Source organism: Myripristis murdjan, chromosome 1 (assembly GCF_902150065.1).
Source record: "Myripristis murdjan chromosome 1, fMyrMur1.1, whole genome shotgun sequence".
Lineage (NCBI taxonomy): Eukaryota > Metazoa > Chordata > Actinopteri > Holocentriformes > Holocentridae > Myripristis > Myripristis murdjan.
Window position 1 is genome coordinate 27036203 of NC_043980.1, and position 15594 is coordinate 27051796.

At 43.2% G+C, this 15594-nt stretch overlaps 1 protein-coding gene across 1 annotated transcript; it reads left to right on the top strand.

Annotated features, from left to right (window-relative positions):
* The first annotated feature begins 443 nt into the window (after positions 1–443).
* gna12a (guanine nucleotide binding protein (G protein) alpha 12a) lies at positions 444–14931 on the top strand. Its single transcript, XM_030060096.1, has 6 exons — positions 444–1241; positions 5529–5747; positions 10552–10602; positions 10714–10914; positions 11284–11490; positions 12156–14931. Exons 1-6 carry the CDS (start codon positions 924–926, stop codon positions 12315–12317), a joined length of 1158 nt encoding a protein of 385 aa, XP_029915956.1. The 5' UTR covers positions 444–923; the 3' UTR covers positions 12318–14931.
* Positions 14932–15594: the final 663 nt, after the last annotated feature.

Here is a 15594-nt window from a genome sequence, read left to right on the forward strand (position 1 = left end):
GATGAAACACTGGAGACCAATCCATAGTTTCCAAAGTAAAATCATGTTTTGAGAGTGTTTTAGAGGACACTGTGTTAGTTTCCAGAGTTGAGGGGCTCTGATGGAGAAAGTCTAAAGGCAACGACCGAAGGTGCACTTTCACTTTCAATATCTCAGGCTGCTTTTGGGCTTACAAAGGTTAAAATCTCAACAATGTAGTGCGCTGCCTGTTCAAAATTACTTTAAAGGTGATTAAAAAAAGTGAGTGCAATAAAGACGTAGTTAAACTCCTAACCCCATGCGGGCCGGTTTGGGCGTCCCGTCCCGCTTTGTCTGTGCGGTGTGTTGGCGCCGCCTGACGGTGAGCCCCTCCCGGCCTGAACCGTCCAGCCGCCGCCCGGAGGAGCTGCTCTCACTCTGCTGCCCAAGTTCATAAAGCACTGGCGGTGTTTAGATAGTGTGAATAGGCTGTCCCACTCTTCTTAGTCAGCCCAGCCTTTGGTGTGCCTTTTCAGTTGTTTTGCTTTGGCTGGACAGGCCTCTCTAGAAGCCAACGTTAGACCTGTTTTCTGGACGGGACGGGCCTGAACATTTCAACAAGTTGCAAGACTTTGGCTACACTTTACTCTGGGGGTATTTCTTCCTTTGTTTCTGTTTCATCCGATGTGATTTTTTTTGAACGGACGTGCCTGGCGCAGTGTATCCAAGATGGACACGGGTTGTCTCCCGGTTGGAGATGAGCTCGGAGCGCGCTGCTAGATAACGGGCTCACCCGGTGAATCTAAATGTAGGCTTATTTATTCACTCTCGGCCACAGGAGACGTTTAATTTACAGTGGATCTAACTGGATTGGATTATTTCAATCCCAGGCCTTTGATAAGAGGTCACATCCTATGATGACAATTTTTTTACTCAAGTTTTGGTGAACTTTTCGACGACTCGCCATGTCGGGAGTGGTCCGCACCCTGAGCCGCTGTCTGCTCCCGGCCGAGGCCAGCAGGGACCCGGGCGGCAGCAAGGAGAGGAGCCGCGAGCGGGACGCGGCGCAGGAGCGGGAGGCGCGGCGGAGGAGCAGGGAGATAGACGCGATGCTCGCCCGGGAGAGGAGAGCCGTCCGCCGGCTGGTGAAGATCCTCCTGCTCGGGGCCGGGGAGAGCGGAAAGTCCACATTCCTCAAGCAGATGCGCATCATTAACGGGAAAGAGTTTGATCAGAAAGCGCTTCTGGATTTTCGGGACACTATCTATGAAAATATAATAAAGGTAAGGACAAAGTTTTTTGGGGAAGTGAATAAAAATGTCTTGGGCCTGCTGCACAGAATTTAAGTTTAAAGTCCAAAAGGTTAGACTTTGGCCTCTCTTAAGTTGTAACCTGTCAAAGTTATAATTGCTGCTGTCATGTGGAAACCTTTGTGGCTATCTTTTAACTCTAATTCAAAGATTACTTGCTCTTCTTTTAGTGAAAAAATTCTTTGATCCTTCAGATAATGAAACCTGTCAAAACCTGCTGGAGAAAACTTTAACACACATGGTGGTAAAGAGAAATTCAAGGCTGCTTTTCTTGGTTTTTGAGAGGGTGACATTTTGGAAACATGAGGTTTTCACCTGATGAGGCAAAAAAAAAAAAAAAAAAAAAAAGTAATTCTCTATTTTAAAAAACTATTGTGGTGACACACACACACATACAAGCAAACTCATACACACCCAACACACACAAACCTGACTCAAATGTTGCTTTGTTGTCATACATATTTTTATCCCGTCCACTATCCTGTAGTTTGTGAGTTGTTCTTTTGTTTGCTGTTTTGGCTGGGCCTCCTTTGCCAAGTTAACAATACCAGACTCTTCCTGAGGGATGAGTGCATCCGCTCTGACTGCCACACAGGGCTGGTACAGATGAAGGTGATAACAGCCTTCAATTTTACAGAATCCCCATAATACAATGCCTTACCCACCAAAAACACCAGGATTTAGGGGCAGAGTGGGCAGACATAGTTGATGTCCAAGGCAAGATCAGGACGCTATATGCCTATAAGCCCTGGATAAACCTCTTCATCTGACTCTGATACAGGATAATGGCACCTGTCATCACATGTTAAGTATATAAATAAAAAAGAGGAGGCCACACTAACAAGAGGTTCATCTCATGTAATCCCTTGACCCACACCTACTTGAGAACCTTCAATCTTGCAAAAAAAACAAAACAAAAAAATATTTCTACCAGTATCAGTGCTTATAAACAATGCAGCCTCTCTGCTGCAAAGCAAAATAAAAATGAGCCCGAAACAGAAACCAAAAAAGTCCATGCATGTTGGAGGCTTTGCTATCTGATTGATGGGACCACACCAGCTGCATGGAGTTTTAGAGTGCTTAATGACTTCAAATGTGATTATTGTGGTAAAGTCCAAACAGGTCTGAGCGGTGTTGACTGCTGTTTGGAGAAGCCAAGGCTTTAGACCAGGATTTGCTGTAGTTCCCAGTCACGACACACCACCCATGGCAGCCCTGTTATAAAGACAGGGGGAGCAAAGAGGGAGGGAGGAGCAGGCAGAGCGAGGGCAGACAGGTGTGCAAAACAGGTAGACTCATAAAAGTATGAGAAGAGGTGGAGCTGAGGTGTGGTCCTGCTCCTAAATCTGAGCTATTAAAGCTCCACTAAAGAGCAGGAAGCCAGCTGTGATATTATGCCCTTTGAAAGGAGAAACATGTCCATTTTATGTTTTATGTTTTAAAACCTAGAAACATAAAAACTAAGGATTGATGTTTTGATGTGTAGTCCAGTTGCATACACCAAGCACAGATTAGCTAACAAGCTATCAGTTTAAGGTTATTCAATTATTTTTGGAAGGAACCATGTGAAAGATACAGAGATGCTTTGTACAAGATTTAGCTTCAAACTATTTTCCATCTGCTGTCCCTGGGCAGGTGAACAGAAAGCAGACAAAACACAACAACATCTATTTTCTCCACTACAGATGGACCAATGTGTATGCTTGACACCTACGCAAGCACACACACACACACACACACACACACACACACACATGCACGCACAACAACACATTTCAAAGGAATAAGCACAGAATATATAAAACAGTTATAAGTTATGAGATTTATAAAACAGGTTATAAAAACTTATAAAAACAGGTAATCAAAATTAATGTGAACAAATTAATCAAATTAGTGTGAACAAGACTGGTTACTTAAAATCCATTTTTTAACTTTACAGGAGAAAATAGTTTTCTTGCTAACATAAAATAACACTATATGTATGTATATCTATAGCTATATATCTATAAATCCATATATCTATATGTGTATGTATAAAGATATAGAATTAGATATAGATATAATGAGGTCACACTTAATGCTTAATGTGTCAGTTTGAATGAGTAATTGTCTGGAAATACCAGATATTGGCATGATTAATCAGTCTGTCTCTAGTCACCAGTAATAATTATATTTAGAACATTTTTTTTTTTTTTTTAAAAGTGCAACTGATGTTCATGATGATGAAAGTCAGACCTATCAGTTATTTCCCAACACCATTGCATCGACATTAATAGTATAAATAGTAAATTTTGCAGCTTTTTATAAGTTACAAGGGTAAACTCCATCAGTGTGGTTTTGGGTGTTACAGGGCACGGTGAAGCCACATTTTGTTTACCTGCTTTCATGGTGTGTTTTGACCCCTTTTGATATAACCTGCGCTGTGTGTGGTGTGGTGCTTTTTGCCAACGTGCCCCCCTCCCCCATTGTTTAAGTCCTCAGGGCACAGAAGTGCCGGCGCCAAGTGGGAGCAGGAGTGCGGCATAGTGGATGGGGCACGCGGGCACGCGCACAGGAGGGAACTACTTTGAAAATTAATAATACAATAATAAATAAAACTGCGCTTAGCCACCTCCAGCCCGCTGGCAATGTCAGCGCCTGCCTGTGCCGTTGATGGCCGCTGCCAGAACGATGACTTCAGTTTGTCCTGTTTGTCTGCTCCCACGTGGTCTGATACTGAGCGGCAATGACACATACGACAAGCCAACCCATTCAGTGATGAGAGATAGATCTTCTTTCTAACCGTGGCTGATCATATCAGCCTCATCTATATGACAAAAAGACAGATGGGCTTAGGAACAGTCTTACAGACAGAAACTTTATGGACTTAAGCCGACAGACAGAAAGATTGACAGCTCTGCAATCATACAAACCCGCAGGAAGAGAGATGGACACGTTTACAGACAAAAAGATAGATGGATAGATACATAGACAGATATGTAGATGGATACATAGATACATAGACGGATATGTAGATGGATACATAGATACATAGACAGATATGTAGATGGATACATAGATACATAGACAGATATGTAGATGGATACATAGATAGGGTATAGAAACAGACAGATGTGGTTAGCTTCAGGCTGGCACACAGACAGACAAATGGAGATGATTATGTTGCTGAAAATTATGAGTGGACCTGACTCAATGCTCACTCACCATCCGATAGTAATGACTTTCACGATTCTTGAGTACTTTGAATGTGTGTAAGAGTGAAAGAGTGTGATACACACCAGCCAAATACTGGGATGTCCTCAGTCATTTAGCTCGGCCTTCTTACTCATCCCTAAAAACAAACACACAAATCTTTGTTTTTATATGAGAGAGACCGACAGTCAGTCTGAGAAAAGGTCTTCCATGAGGGATCAGACTTAAAAGCACACCACACCACTTAGTCATGCAGGGGCTTCCCAGTCAAACCACGCACACACACACACACACACACACACACACACACACACACACAGGCACATGCACACCACCACACACCTCTTGACATGTTGCAAGCACAAAAACAGTTTTTCATATGTTCACACAAAATGCTGCCTCCTGTCTCGGGTTCAAACAGATCAACAGAAGCTTTGCCTTAACGAAGGCCAGAGATATTTATGAGCATTTTTATAGTTCTGTTATGAACTAGCTAACTAACTAGTGTGTATGTCTGTGTGCTTGTACATGAGCGCATGTGTTGGTTAGTTTGATCGCTCAGGAATGGACCTCCCATACAGATCAGTCCACATGGTTCTCTTTAGAAAACCACGGGCAGACACACATGCATGTGTTTGTGTGTGAGAGAAAAAGACAGAGAACTTAACTTAACATGGTGTGTGTCAGACACATGAGTTATCCTGTTAATTATCACTTGTAAACAGCAGAGTTACTGTTTTCAAGCCAGACGCAATATATGCTTATTTATTTTCAGGATGATGCACATGCAGACAGTGTTGAAGTTTTTTTTTTCTCTCCCTCTCTGCGGTCAGGGAATATTTGTATTTGTTTATACGCAGAAGATACACTCAGAAGCAAAAGTATTGATGTGGAAGCATGTCAGAGAAATGCCAGTTGTTATACAAGTCCCTCCTAATTCAGTTTTGTGCAAGGATTGAGACACAAAAATTTGATTAAACATGTAACTTAATGCATCCTGTGTGTGTGTGTGTGTGTGTGTGTGTGTGTGTGTGTGTGTGTGTGTGTGTGTGTGTGCTGTTTCTGCAGGGCATGCGTGTGCTGGTGGATGCCAGGGACAAGCTGGGCATCAGCTGGCAGAGCTGTGAGAACGAGAAGCAGGGCATGCTGGTGATGTCGTGGGAGGGGCGTGTCGGTGCCTCGGGGGTGGAGCCCAGTGAGTTTCAGCTGTACGTGCAGGCGCTGGGCGCCCTGTGGGCGGACACCGGCATACAGGAGGCCTACGCACGGCGGTCTGAATTCCAACTGGTGAGTTGCACAATGCAGAAAAGGCTGAAGCAATGGGTGATGGGATGGCCGGGGGGACAGACGGACGACTGTGCCAGACACTTTAACTAGTTACCGACCTCACTTATGGTGGTTTAAGTCCTTTTGTTGAATCAGGCTAAGGGTCGTTAACTGTTTTATATGGAATCATTACAGAACCATAAAGAGCTATTTGTTATTGCCCACAGCTTTTCACAGTGGTGTAATCCGTAATGGCAGTGAAATTAACAAAGTATGCAATTGTAAAAATTCATTTTCTGTTTTACCCCAGCCTTAAGTTGCAGTTTCTTTAACAAAAAATTGATTGGACATGGCAAGTAAAGTTTTTTTTTCTTTAAAGGCATCCTGGTGGCTTAAGTAAAGCACTTATTGACTTTGTGTCAAATGAAACACAAAATGTAACATAAGGCTTTTACAATAACCTGTCAGTGCTCTTGCAGGTGTTGTTAAACCACGTCTGCTCTCTTCTACAGCATGTTGTCTAAAGAGGCTCAGCTCAGCGTGTTGCAGGTCCTGTGTAAAGTGCCTAGTTTCAACAATTTATAGAATCGATAGTGAACTGTTTGGCTCTACATGCAGCCGCTTAATGCCCCCACAAAATTGCTGTGAAAAGCCATTCAGGTGTTCAATAAGTTGTTGCCGTAGTAATGGCACCATTAACTGTCACTTAACCCATGAGGAACTAGGCTTTGGCGCATAGCTGATAATATGGAAAATCACAATATTTTTGGGCATGTGTGATATTTCCTCTGTTACTGAATAGCCTCTCAACCCCGGGACTATATGGACTCTATATCTCAATGTATTAAGTGTACCAAATCTTGTAGAAGAATTGTGAAAAATTCAAGCAAAATGGCATTACCTCATCCTCCATCATCTTCAACACAGGGTGGAGGATGAGGTGAAGGAGCACTGGCATTATTAACTGGTCTTGCTATTAGCTGTCTTTGTTTCCTTGCAGCGGTGCAGCAAGGATATTTGTAGTTTAATAGAAGCATCACAGCAGTTACATTGACGGCTCAAAGCTGCAACAATGGGATATGAAACAGTTTTTGACCTTTTACCTCGTTACCAAGTTGTCAGTGATAAAACAGTCTGGAGTCAGGCAGGTGTCATTTCCGTCTGTCTCTCACTTAATGTTTGTGTGTGTGTGTGTGTGTGTATGTGTGCGTGTGTGTGTGTGTGTGTGAGCTGTCAGTGTGCAGCTTTGGGTCAGTGGGCAGACTGGCTTGTCTTATCTGGAGTCCCTGCATGATAAAGCTAGAATGTTAAAGCTGCACAGGCCAGCAGACATCGTTCTGGCTTAACAGAAAGAAAAACAAAGTTGTGGAATATAAATGTGCTGAGTTAGACCCCCACTCCCCCTCTTTTTCTCCCTCTCTCCCTCTCTCCCCCCTCTAGCCCTCTCTCTCTCTCTCTCTCTCTCTCTCTCTCTCTCTCTCTGTGTCTGTCTTTCCCCGCTCTCTGAGAAGTTTTCCGGGGATACCACAGTCAGCTTTTCCCAGGCAGGGCTGGAACCGGGCCAAAGACTGGGAGAGGAGAGGAGGAGAGAGAGAGAGGGAGAGAGGGAGAGAGGGAGGGAGAGACAGATGACAGGAAGAAAGGGAGTGGAAAGGCGAGAGTGGGGGGATGGGGAGACTGCGAGAGAAAACTGGGTGAAGAAGTAGAGATAGCGAGAGAAAAACAAAACGCAGAGCAAACACAAGCGGAGATTTTGTTTTGTGTACTCGCAAGGCCTCTCTGTGTTCTCACCACACCCAGATTACACACCATTTGATATAAGCCATAAACACCCAAACCTCTTTCACTTGTGCTGACAAAAACGAGGCCGTGAATTGAACTTTGACTGCAAACTGGGGCTGAAAGCCTGAATATACGAGCTATGAGCGCGTGTTTAGATGCTGTGTGAGTCTTTAGGGTTAACTTGTTGGCCCCGGCATTGACTCAAAGGGGCTATAAATACTGAAATACACACACACACACACTCACAGACCCAGACCACTCCACTGTACAAGACTGTAACTTGGAAGTCCCTTTGCTCCTTTGGTGTCACTGAGAAGTTGTTTTTACTCGGTTAATGCCGGCTCTATGCGTATAACATTATGTATAATCGTTTACTCAGAGTGGATAAATCTTTCTCCCCCTCTATCTGTCTCCCTGAGTTAGGGTATTATATTTCCCTTTCTTTGCTTGTTCTGTGCCAGCATCCTCCTGTGTGTGTGTGTGTGTGTGTGTGTGTGTGTGTGTGTGTGTGTGTGAGGTTTGGAACTCTGTCAAGCTGCTAGATCCAGACACTCCCAAAAGCCACCATGTTCCCATAACAACCAAAGAGGCAGTTGGCCCTTACTCTGTGTCAGAAACAAGACTGGATATGGAAACAATGATAACAAAATAATATTTCATATGTATTTGCAATATGTTTTTTTTTCTTTTGTCATTAAGAACAACAGCATCAAAAAAAAAAAAAAAGAATTACTGCATTATTTATTACTCAATACTTGAATGAATGGCGCACATCATATTAACAGGGAGTTTGTGTACAATTGGAGGATTATTGTTAATTTGTGAAGCACTGGGGCAAAGGCCTGCGTTCGCCAGATAATACTTGCACACCCATTCCCACACACTTTGCAAGTAACAAACACGTACCTGCACAAACACACACACACATACACACACTCACACAGACTCACACAGCACCGAATGTGAGCCTGTTGAGGCCTAGCTGTAATAAAGCCCCTAATCTGCCCATACACACTATGAATGGAGACATTCCTCCTGCCTTACTCACAAAACACACACACACACACACACACACACAAAGCTATATTTTCCTGTTTTAGTGAGTGGATATTGCGCTGCTTTCATGAGGTGCTAAAAACTCAGCTGTGGACTAATAAAATGAATTTAATTTTATATTTAGTTTGATGCTTCCACAGCATCAGTAATCAGGCTATTTCATTTCTGTTGATGGCAGTTAAGCTTCAGTGGCAATGATCTGTGTGTTTGTGTGTGTGTGTGTGTGTGTGTGTGTGTGTGTATGTATGTGCATGTGTGTCCCTGTTTGCATGTCTGTTCGTCTCTGGGAATTCCCCTCTCGCGGCCTTTCCCTCCATGCAGCCCCTCCCTCTGGCCATGTCTGTTTGCACCAATCAGAGTAGCCAGCTTTGTTCCCCGCTGCTGTGACATGGCAGGTCAGCCGTGCGGGTCACAGGGTCATGTCTCACCCGTACAGGGGTCGTGTTTCCTGGTTGTGACGCGCCACGTCAGGGCCGATGGGGATGGATTTCACAGAGTTTGCTGATTCAAAGTTGGTCAAATTGACAGAAACCAAAATTCTGCAGACTCTGGAGAAAGTTGTTCTCTGTTTTATTTAAGAGGAATGGTGTGACATCAAGTTGCATGTGGTTGGAATTTTTTGTTGTAAGAGCATATGTGTGTGTGTCCGTGTGTGTGTGTGTGTGTGTGTGTGTGTGTGTGTGTGTGTGATGGGAGAGACTAAATGACTTTGTAACTCTGCTCTGTCTGTTTCACTAATCCCTCCCTCCCCCATGTCTCTCCCAACTCAGTTTTAACACACACAGCTGTTTCCTGTTGGATGTGCACATGTGTGTGTGTGTGTGTGTGTTTAAGAGAGAGAAAAATCAAGAGATTCACTGAAAAAACGTGTCCTGTATCATAAGCATAAGGCAGGATTTTTGAAATCCTTTATAAACTTTGATTACAAGACGAAATATGTTAACCACATAAACTGTTCATTATGTTTCATGGTTGGCTGCACCTTTGTTTATGTCTGTAAAATCCATTGAGCCTTTAAAGGAACACCTCACCCAAACATGTAAACTGATATTTCGTCGCCTACCTCTGGTGCTGTCTATTTGTCCAGATAATCTCGGTGTGATGAGGTTTTCAGTCTGTTGCAATCCTCTCGGTCTCCCAGCTCTTCAGCACAATGGAGCTGGAAGGGTATTGTTTTGTGGAACCCAAAATATACATACCCCAAACCCCAAAAATATACATGCAAAAAAGCTGTAATAAAGAAAATATTTGGGTTTTTTCCTGTGTCTTGGGTGAACTGTTCCTGTTAACTTGCAGTGCTCATTAGTCATAAGGTCATGCCAATATGAGACTGATTATGTTAAAAATGACACCAAAAGGCCACAATGAGACAGCACCAGTAAAATGATGGGTTGTGTAAACGCCATGTTCCAATTACTTCAGTTCTTAATCCAATAATACATTCAGCACATTGTGTTGTTGGTCACATTATTGTAGGGATGTTTGCACATACATAGACATAATAATGTGAGTCAGCCCCTCCATTAAAGTAGTTTAACAAGTTACAGTACTGGCCAAATGTGCTTTCGACTTGTTGTTATATTCTAGCTGCAGTATTTGTTTATCCCCATGCTCCATGTTTCTGGAGTCTCAGCATTAGTTAAACATTATGTGGTAAAATGACATGCCAGCAGCAGAAATATAACAGCAGCAGTATGACTGTGGCTGATGACATTAGGGAAATCATTAATGTCCCTGGCTGCTAATGGGGAAGGAGGTGACTGATGTATTAAATCAATAACCACAGAATGCCAGCTTCCATAAAAAGGGGAATTATAATGAATCAGTGTTTTCACTGTGCATGTAAACATTTTAATGAAATTATTCTAATAATGAGAGCAAGGAGTATAATTTGATTTCATTTTTGAATCCATGTAAGTCCAGTCAATGTGTCACAGAATGACTCAGCTGCATTGTCCATCTAATGGAAATCTCTTCCTGTCTGCAGAGCGAGTCGGTCAAATACTTCCTGGATAACTTGGACCGCATTGGTCAGCTGGTGAGTCGTATGACTAGCTCAGTCAAAAACAAGCAAACTAGACATTTATTTACTTCTTCAAACTTGTTGTAAAAAACAAACAAAAAAACTTTCTTCCCCTTTCTCTCTCAGAACTATATCCCAGGCAAGCAGGACATTTTGTTTGCCAGGAAGGCGACTAAGGGCATTGTGGAGCACGACTTTGTAATCAAGAAGATCCCTTTTAAGATGGTGGATGTGGGAGGGCAGAGGTCCCAGAGGCAGAAGTGGTTCCAGTGTTTTGACGGAATCACGTCCATACTGTTCATGGTTTCATCGTCTGAGTACGACCAGGTATGCACACATGCAGGCACACGTCCTGAAATCATGTAACTTTGATGTTCAGATGTCCGGCCCGCAGTCTCACATAATTAATTACATTATTTCCCTGAGTTTTGGGACTAAGAAATGGACTAAAAAACAAGATCACAGGCAGATGCAATATTTGAGGTTTACACAAAGCTGTCTTTGTGGATGGAATTTGGTTGAGCAAACTTGATTGTTCCTTCAGCCATGGCTGCGATCAGACTGATACAGTCTGTTCAGATGTCTGAATGGTCAGTCATATGACAGCGACTGGATGCTAAGTTGGTACATAGATAAAAAACCTGCTGGAAGCCAAAGGATAAAATATGTGTGTTTATATATCGTGTACGATTCCAGGTCTTGATGGAGGACCGCAGGACAAACCGGTTGGTTGAGAGCATGAATATCTTCGAGACGATCGTCAACAACAAGCTCTTCCTCAATGTATCCATCATCCTCTTCCTCAACAAAACAGACCTGCTGGTGGAAAAGATTTGCACGGCAGATATCCGCAAGAACTTTCCAGAGTTCAGAGGAGACCCGCGCCGACTAGAGGATGTGCAGGTAACACACTAGCGCATAAACACACTCACACATAGAGGACAACACATACAGAGTTTTTTAGTGTTCTCATCAACATTATTACTGAGGTTTTTTTTTTTTTTGTTGCATCTCATTTCTGTAACAAGCTGTTTTGAATAGTATCTGATGTCCTAATTATGTTACACACATTTGAATTCAGTGTTCTTTCATCTACCCACCCACATTCACAATTATGCATGAACACACCAGGGATGGGTACTGACAAGGACCTCACAATACGATTTGTATCGTGATACGCTGCAGTGCTCTACAGAATGGACTGAAAATGTATAAACAGAGTGCTTAAAATACAACCTACAGCACAACATCTGGATAGATTAATAAAATAAACAACATATTATATGATAAACTGGGGGCCAAACTGACTAAAAAAAAATTCATTCAGAGTCATTTGAATAAATTAAAACTCAATTAGCCCAATACACTTATCCAAAACGTAATAGTGCACTAAAGCATAGATGTCATATGAAAATGAATTGCAGAAACGTTACTGGTACAAGAGGCTTGAGCACTGATGCTATACTGAGAAAACTAATACCACAATACTTAGCTGTTATTGATTTTTTTTATGTCCAGTTGCAGAAAACATACTCAAACACTCCCTCTCACTCCTCCTGTCCTTCCAGGCCTTCCTGGTGCAGTCCTTCAGCCGTAAGAGACGTAACCGCGGGAAACCGCTGTTCCACCACTTCACCACTGCCGTAGACACAGAAAACATCCGCTTCGTCTTCCACGCCGTCAAGGACACCATCCTGCAGGAGAACCTCAAAGACATCATGCTGCAGTGACCTCGACACCGACGCCCCCCCCGGTCCTCGGACGGACTCCCATGGCACAGACGATGGCTTCTCTGACTGTGAACTGTGAAAACAAAAGGCCCAGAGAACTGCTGAGAAGGCCTGGTTCCTGCTCAGTTCTGACACTACAGCGTGTATATGAGCACATTTTCTGCTGACTCCTCTGAACTCTGAACCTGTGGAGCCGTGAGGTCGCTGCAGGGCCACAGCAGTCCCTGCTGGGGTCAGGGAGGAAAGGTCATCTCACCCAGACCCAGAACTTAACATGTATAAATGTGTGTATCCTGGAAAGAGTCATCTTCTCTTTCTCTTAGTCCCTTCTCACCTACATACACGTTGAAACACATGTAAGAGGAAAGCACCCACTACATGACGTGCACTGAAAGTGTTTTTCTCTCGGATAACTCCATGACTAATGACAACCCTGTCACTAAACCAAGTCAGACTGCCTCTAGAGGTACAGCTGGGTCAACGTGAGCTAACAAGAAGCAGGAAGGATAGAGGAGAGTGCTAAGAAAGAAAGAAAAAAGATGTAGAGATGAGATATGGCTTGCAGAGAGCCGCAGACTGCTGTGTGTTAATACACACGTGATAGACGGAGAGGGGCGGGTGGTTTGGCCCGTCGTGGTCATATGCTGTGTTATGTGATAAGGTTGCACAAGCGCTCCTGTCAATGAACTTTTACAGAAGAAGGGGATGAATCTCTTTTCTCTCACTTCCTCTATCCTGTCCTGCGCCATCTTTTTTTCGTTCTTGCCTCCTCTCCCTCCCTGCTCCATATCTTTACCTCCCTTGTTTTTGTTCTTCCGTCTTCTCCAACTCCTGCCGTCACAGGAGAGATGAACAGCTGCAGATAGCAAGTCTTACCCCTCCACCCACCCTCCTCCTCTCCTCTCCTTCTCCTCCAACCCGAGTACAATGGAGAGATTGTTCCTCTCCTCCCTCACCAGCGGAAACAGTAGACTGACGAATTAGAGACTCTTCGACGGCTAAAGAAACACACAGAGACATGCACACACAAACTCACAGCTCCTGGTCCTGAATGAATTATGGTTCGTCTTTATCCCTGTGTCATTCCTCTCCCTACTCTGCCACCCCGACCCACCCCACCCCCCACTCAGTCAGAATCCCAATAGACAGTAGTACCCTTAAGCTGAGGCATAATAATGTGAACATGTCATTTACAAGAGGGCTCTGGGGTTTAGTCACATTGCCTGTTCCTGTTCTTTTGTCCTATAAAAGTGAAGGCATAGGGAGAAGGGAACAGCAAGGAATGACAGGGTTGAACTTCGACTGACCTTATTCCAGCAGTGGCCATTTTGAAGTTAAACTGTACCCAGGGTGGCAACACTACCTGGGAGACTGGCACAACACATAAAAACAGTTGCAGAGGCAAACCAGATTGAACAAGATATAGATATACAAAACCACTTATCTCGAATTTTGGTGATAGTCATGCATTTATGTAATTTGAGAACTTACCTTCTTTTTTTGGGGTTCAGAAAGCTGTACAACCATTGGGTTTGTTAAAGTTTTTCAAAACGAGTTATATAAACTGAAAAATGCATAGCTGTGAAGCTTAAAGCGAGACAGGTTTTCTTAGTTTCTGAAAAGTTGCCATTTTTGAGATAAGTGGTTTCCACTGAACAGCACCAAATATATCTGTAGCTCGTTCGCTACTGGCTCGGTATCTGGGGGGTCGTCTTATTAATGTTCCCAGTGCCCTGTGTTCTCAGTATAATTTTTTTTTTTTTTTTACCTTGATGTTTATGAAAAAAATAAATTGAGGGAATATAGAGCCCTGGGGACATAGATAGATCACTGTTACCTGCTAGTAAGCCACCTAGGCTAAAGATATTGCCAGCTATAATCTGCTGTTAGATTTAAAATGTCTGTGGATTCTTGAGATCAATTTACTTCTAATATCTTTGAAACAATCTAGTGACCAATATTTTTATAACATGCATCTTGGTACAAAACAGTGGGATACAAGTGGCTTTGTATCCCACTCCAAATAGATGTTAAACTCAAAATGACCATTGTGGGAATAAAGTCAGTAATGAGCACTTCTACACACCTTATTATAATACTGTATTAAAATGTGTATTTTGTCTGTGTGTGTGTGTGTAAAGTGTGTTTGTACGTGTGATATAGAGATATAAGGGCCTTTGTGCGTGTTCATATTTCCTGTATATAGAATACTGTAAGTGTTTGACTGACACTGTGTGTAACACGGTAACCTTACGTCACAAACACCACTATCCCTAACAGTATCACTGTAACTGTAACGTTGCTGTAATATTTGTTAACTAACCTACCTTTTCCACTTACATAAGGTTTTTCTGAGCGTCGTCATTGCACTGGATGTTTCTGAGCGAAAATGACCAGCAAGAAAAACTTCTGAAGAACAAAGGCAACGAAACAAATAAACAGACAGCAGACTTTGAAAAATGGACTTGATGGGAAGTTGGGTGAAATCAGAGGTTGAGGGATGAGGGAGTTCCACAGGGTGTCACTCACTCGTTCACTTGGTCTTCTCATCTGGTTTGTTTCCCAGTGCCCTGGCTCTCTGTGCTCTGTGGTGAAATACACTGCCGTTTGCTGACAAGCTGCCTCCTGGTTTTTTCAACTCGGATGTGTGTGTGTGTATGCAAGTGTGTATATGATACACCAGGGGGCCACGACCCTCTGAGCTGCAGACAGAGAGGTGGGGGAGAACGATGAGCAAAGGGGAAAAGGAAGGGAGATGATGGAGCGGAAGTTGAAAGGAATAGAGGTTACAGCTCCAAACATCTAACTTCTCCTGAAACGACTGTGTATTTCAAATCCACATGATACATAGTATAGATAAGACGGCTTCAGAGCTCCTGTAAGGTTTATTTATTCACTTTGACAGAGCTAGGCTAGTGACTCCCATAGACTTCAAGTCTTTATGCTAAGCTAACACCCAATGCCACCCATAGGAACCAAACCAGTGGACGTGGGTAGAAATAGTAAATAGTGGATAGTTCTTGCCCATACAGTGGTGTTTGCCACACCATAATCGGAGTTTAACCTGTCTTTACTTGTTGTGAGAACAAGAGCTTCACTGGGAGTGTTGCTTTTTAAAATGAATACCAGTGGATCTGGCCCAGAAAACAACAGGATATTGAGCAACAACCCAAAGCTGAAAAAAATGTGTTGATGGATGCACAACAACACAGGTTTGTTTGGCATTCATTATTGACGCTCTTTTCCAGCCTTCCTGCTTGCTAACTGGAAGAACTAC

Coding starts and splice junctions, on each gene's coding strand:
- gna12a (XM_030060096.1), top strand. CDS start 924: ATGTCGGGAGTGGTCCGCACCCTGAGCCGCTGTCTGCTCCCGGCCGAG. Junction 5,748..10,551: donor GGCGGTCTGAATTCCAACTG/GTGAGTTGCACA, acceptor TCCTGTCTGCAG/AGCGAGTCGGTCAAATACTT. Junction 10,603..10,713: donor TGGACCGCATTGGTCAGCTG/GTGAGTCGTATG, acceptor TTTCTCTCTCAG/AACTATATCCCAGGCAAGCA.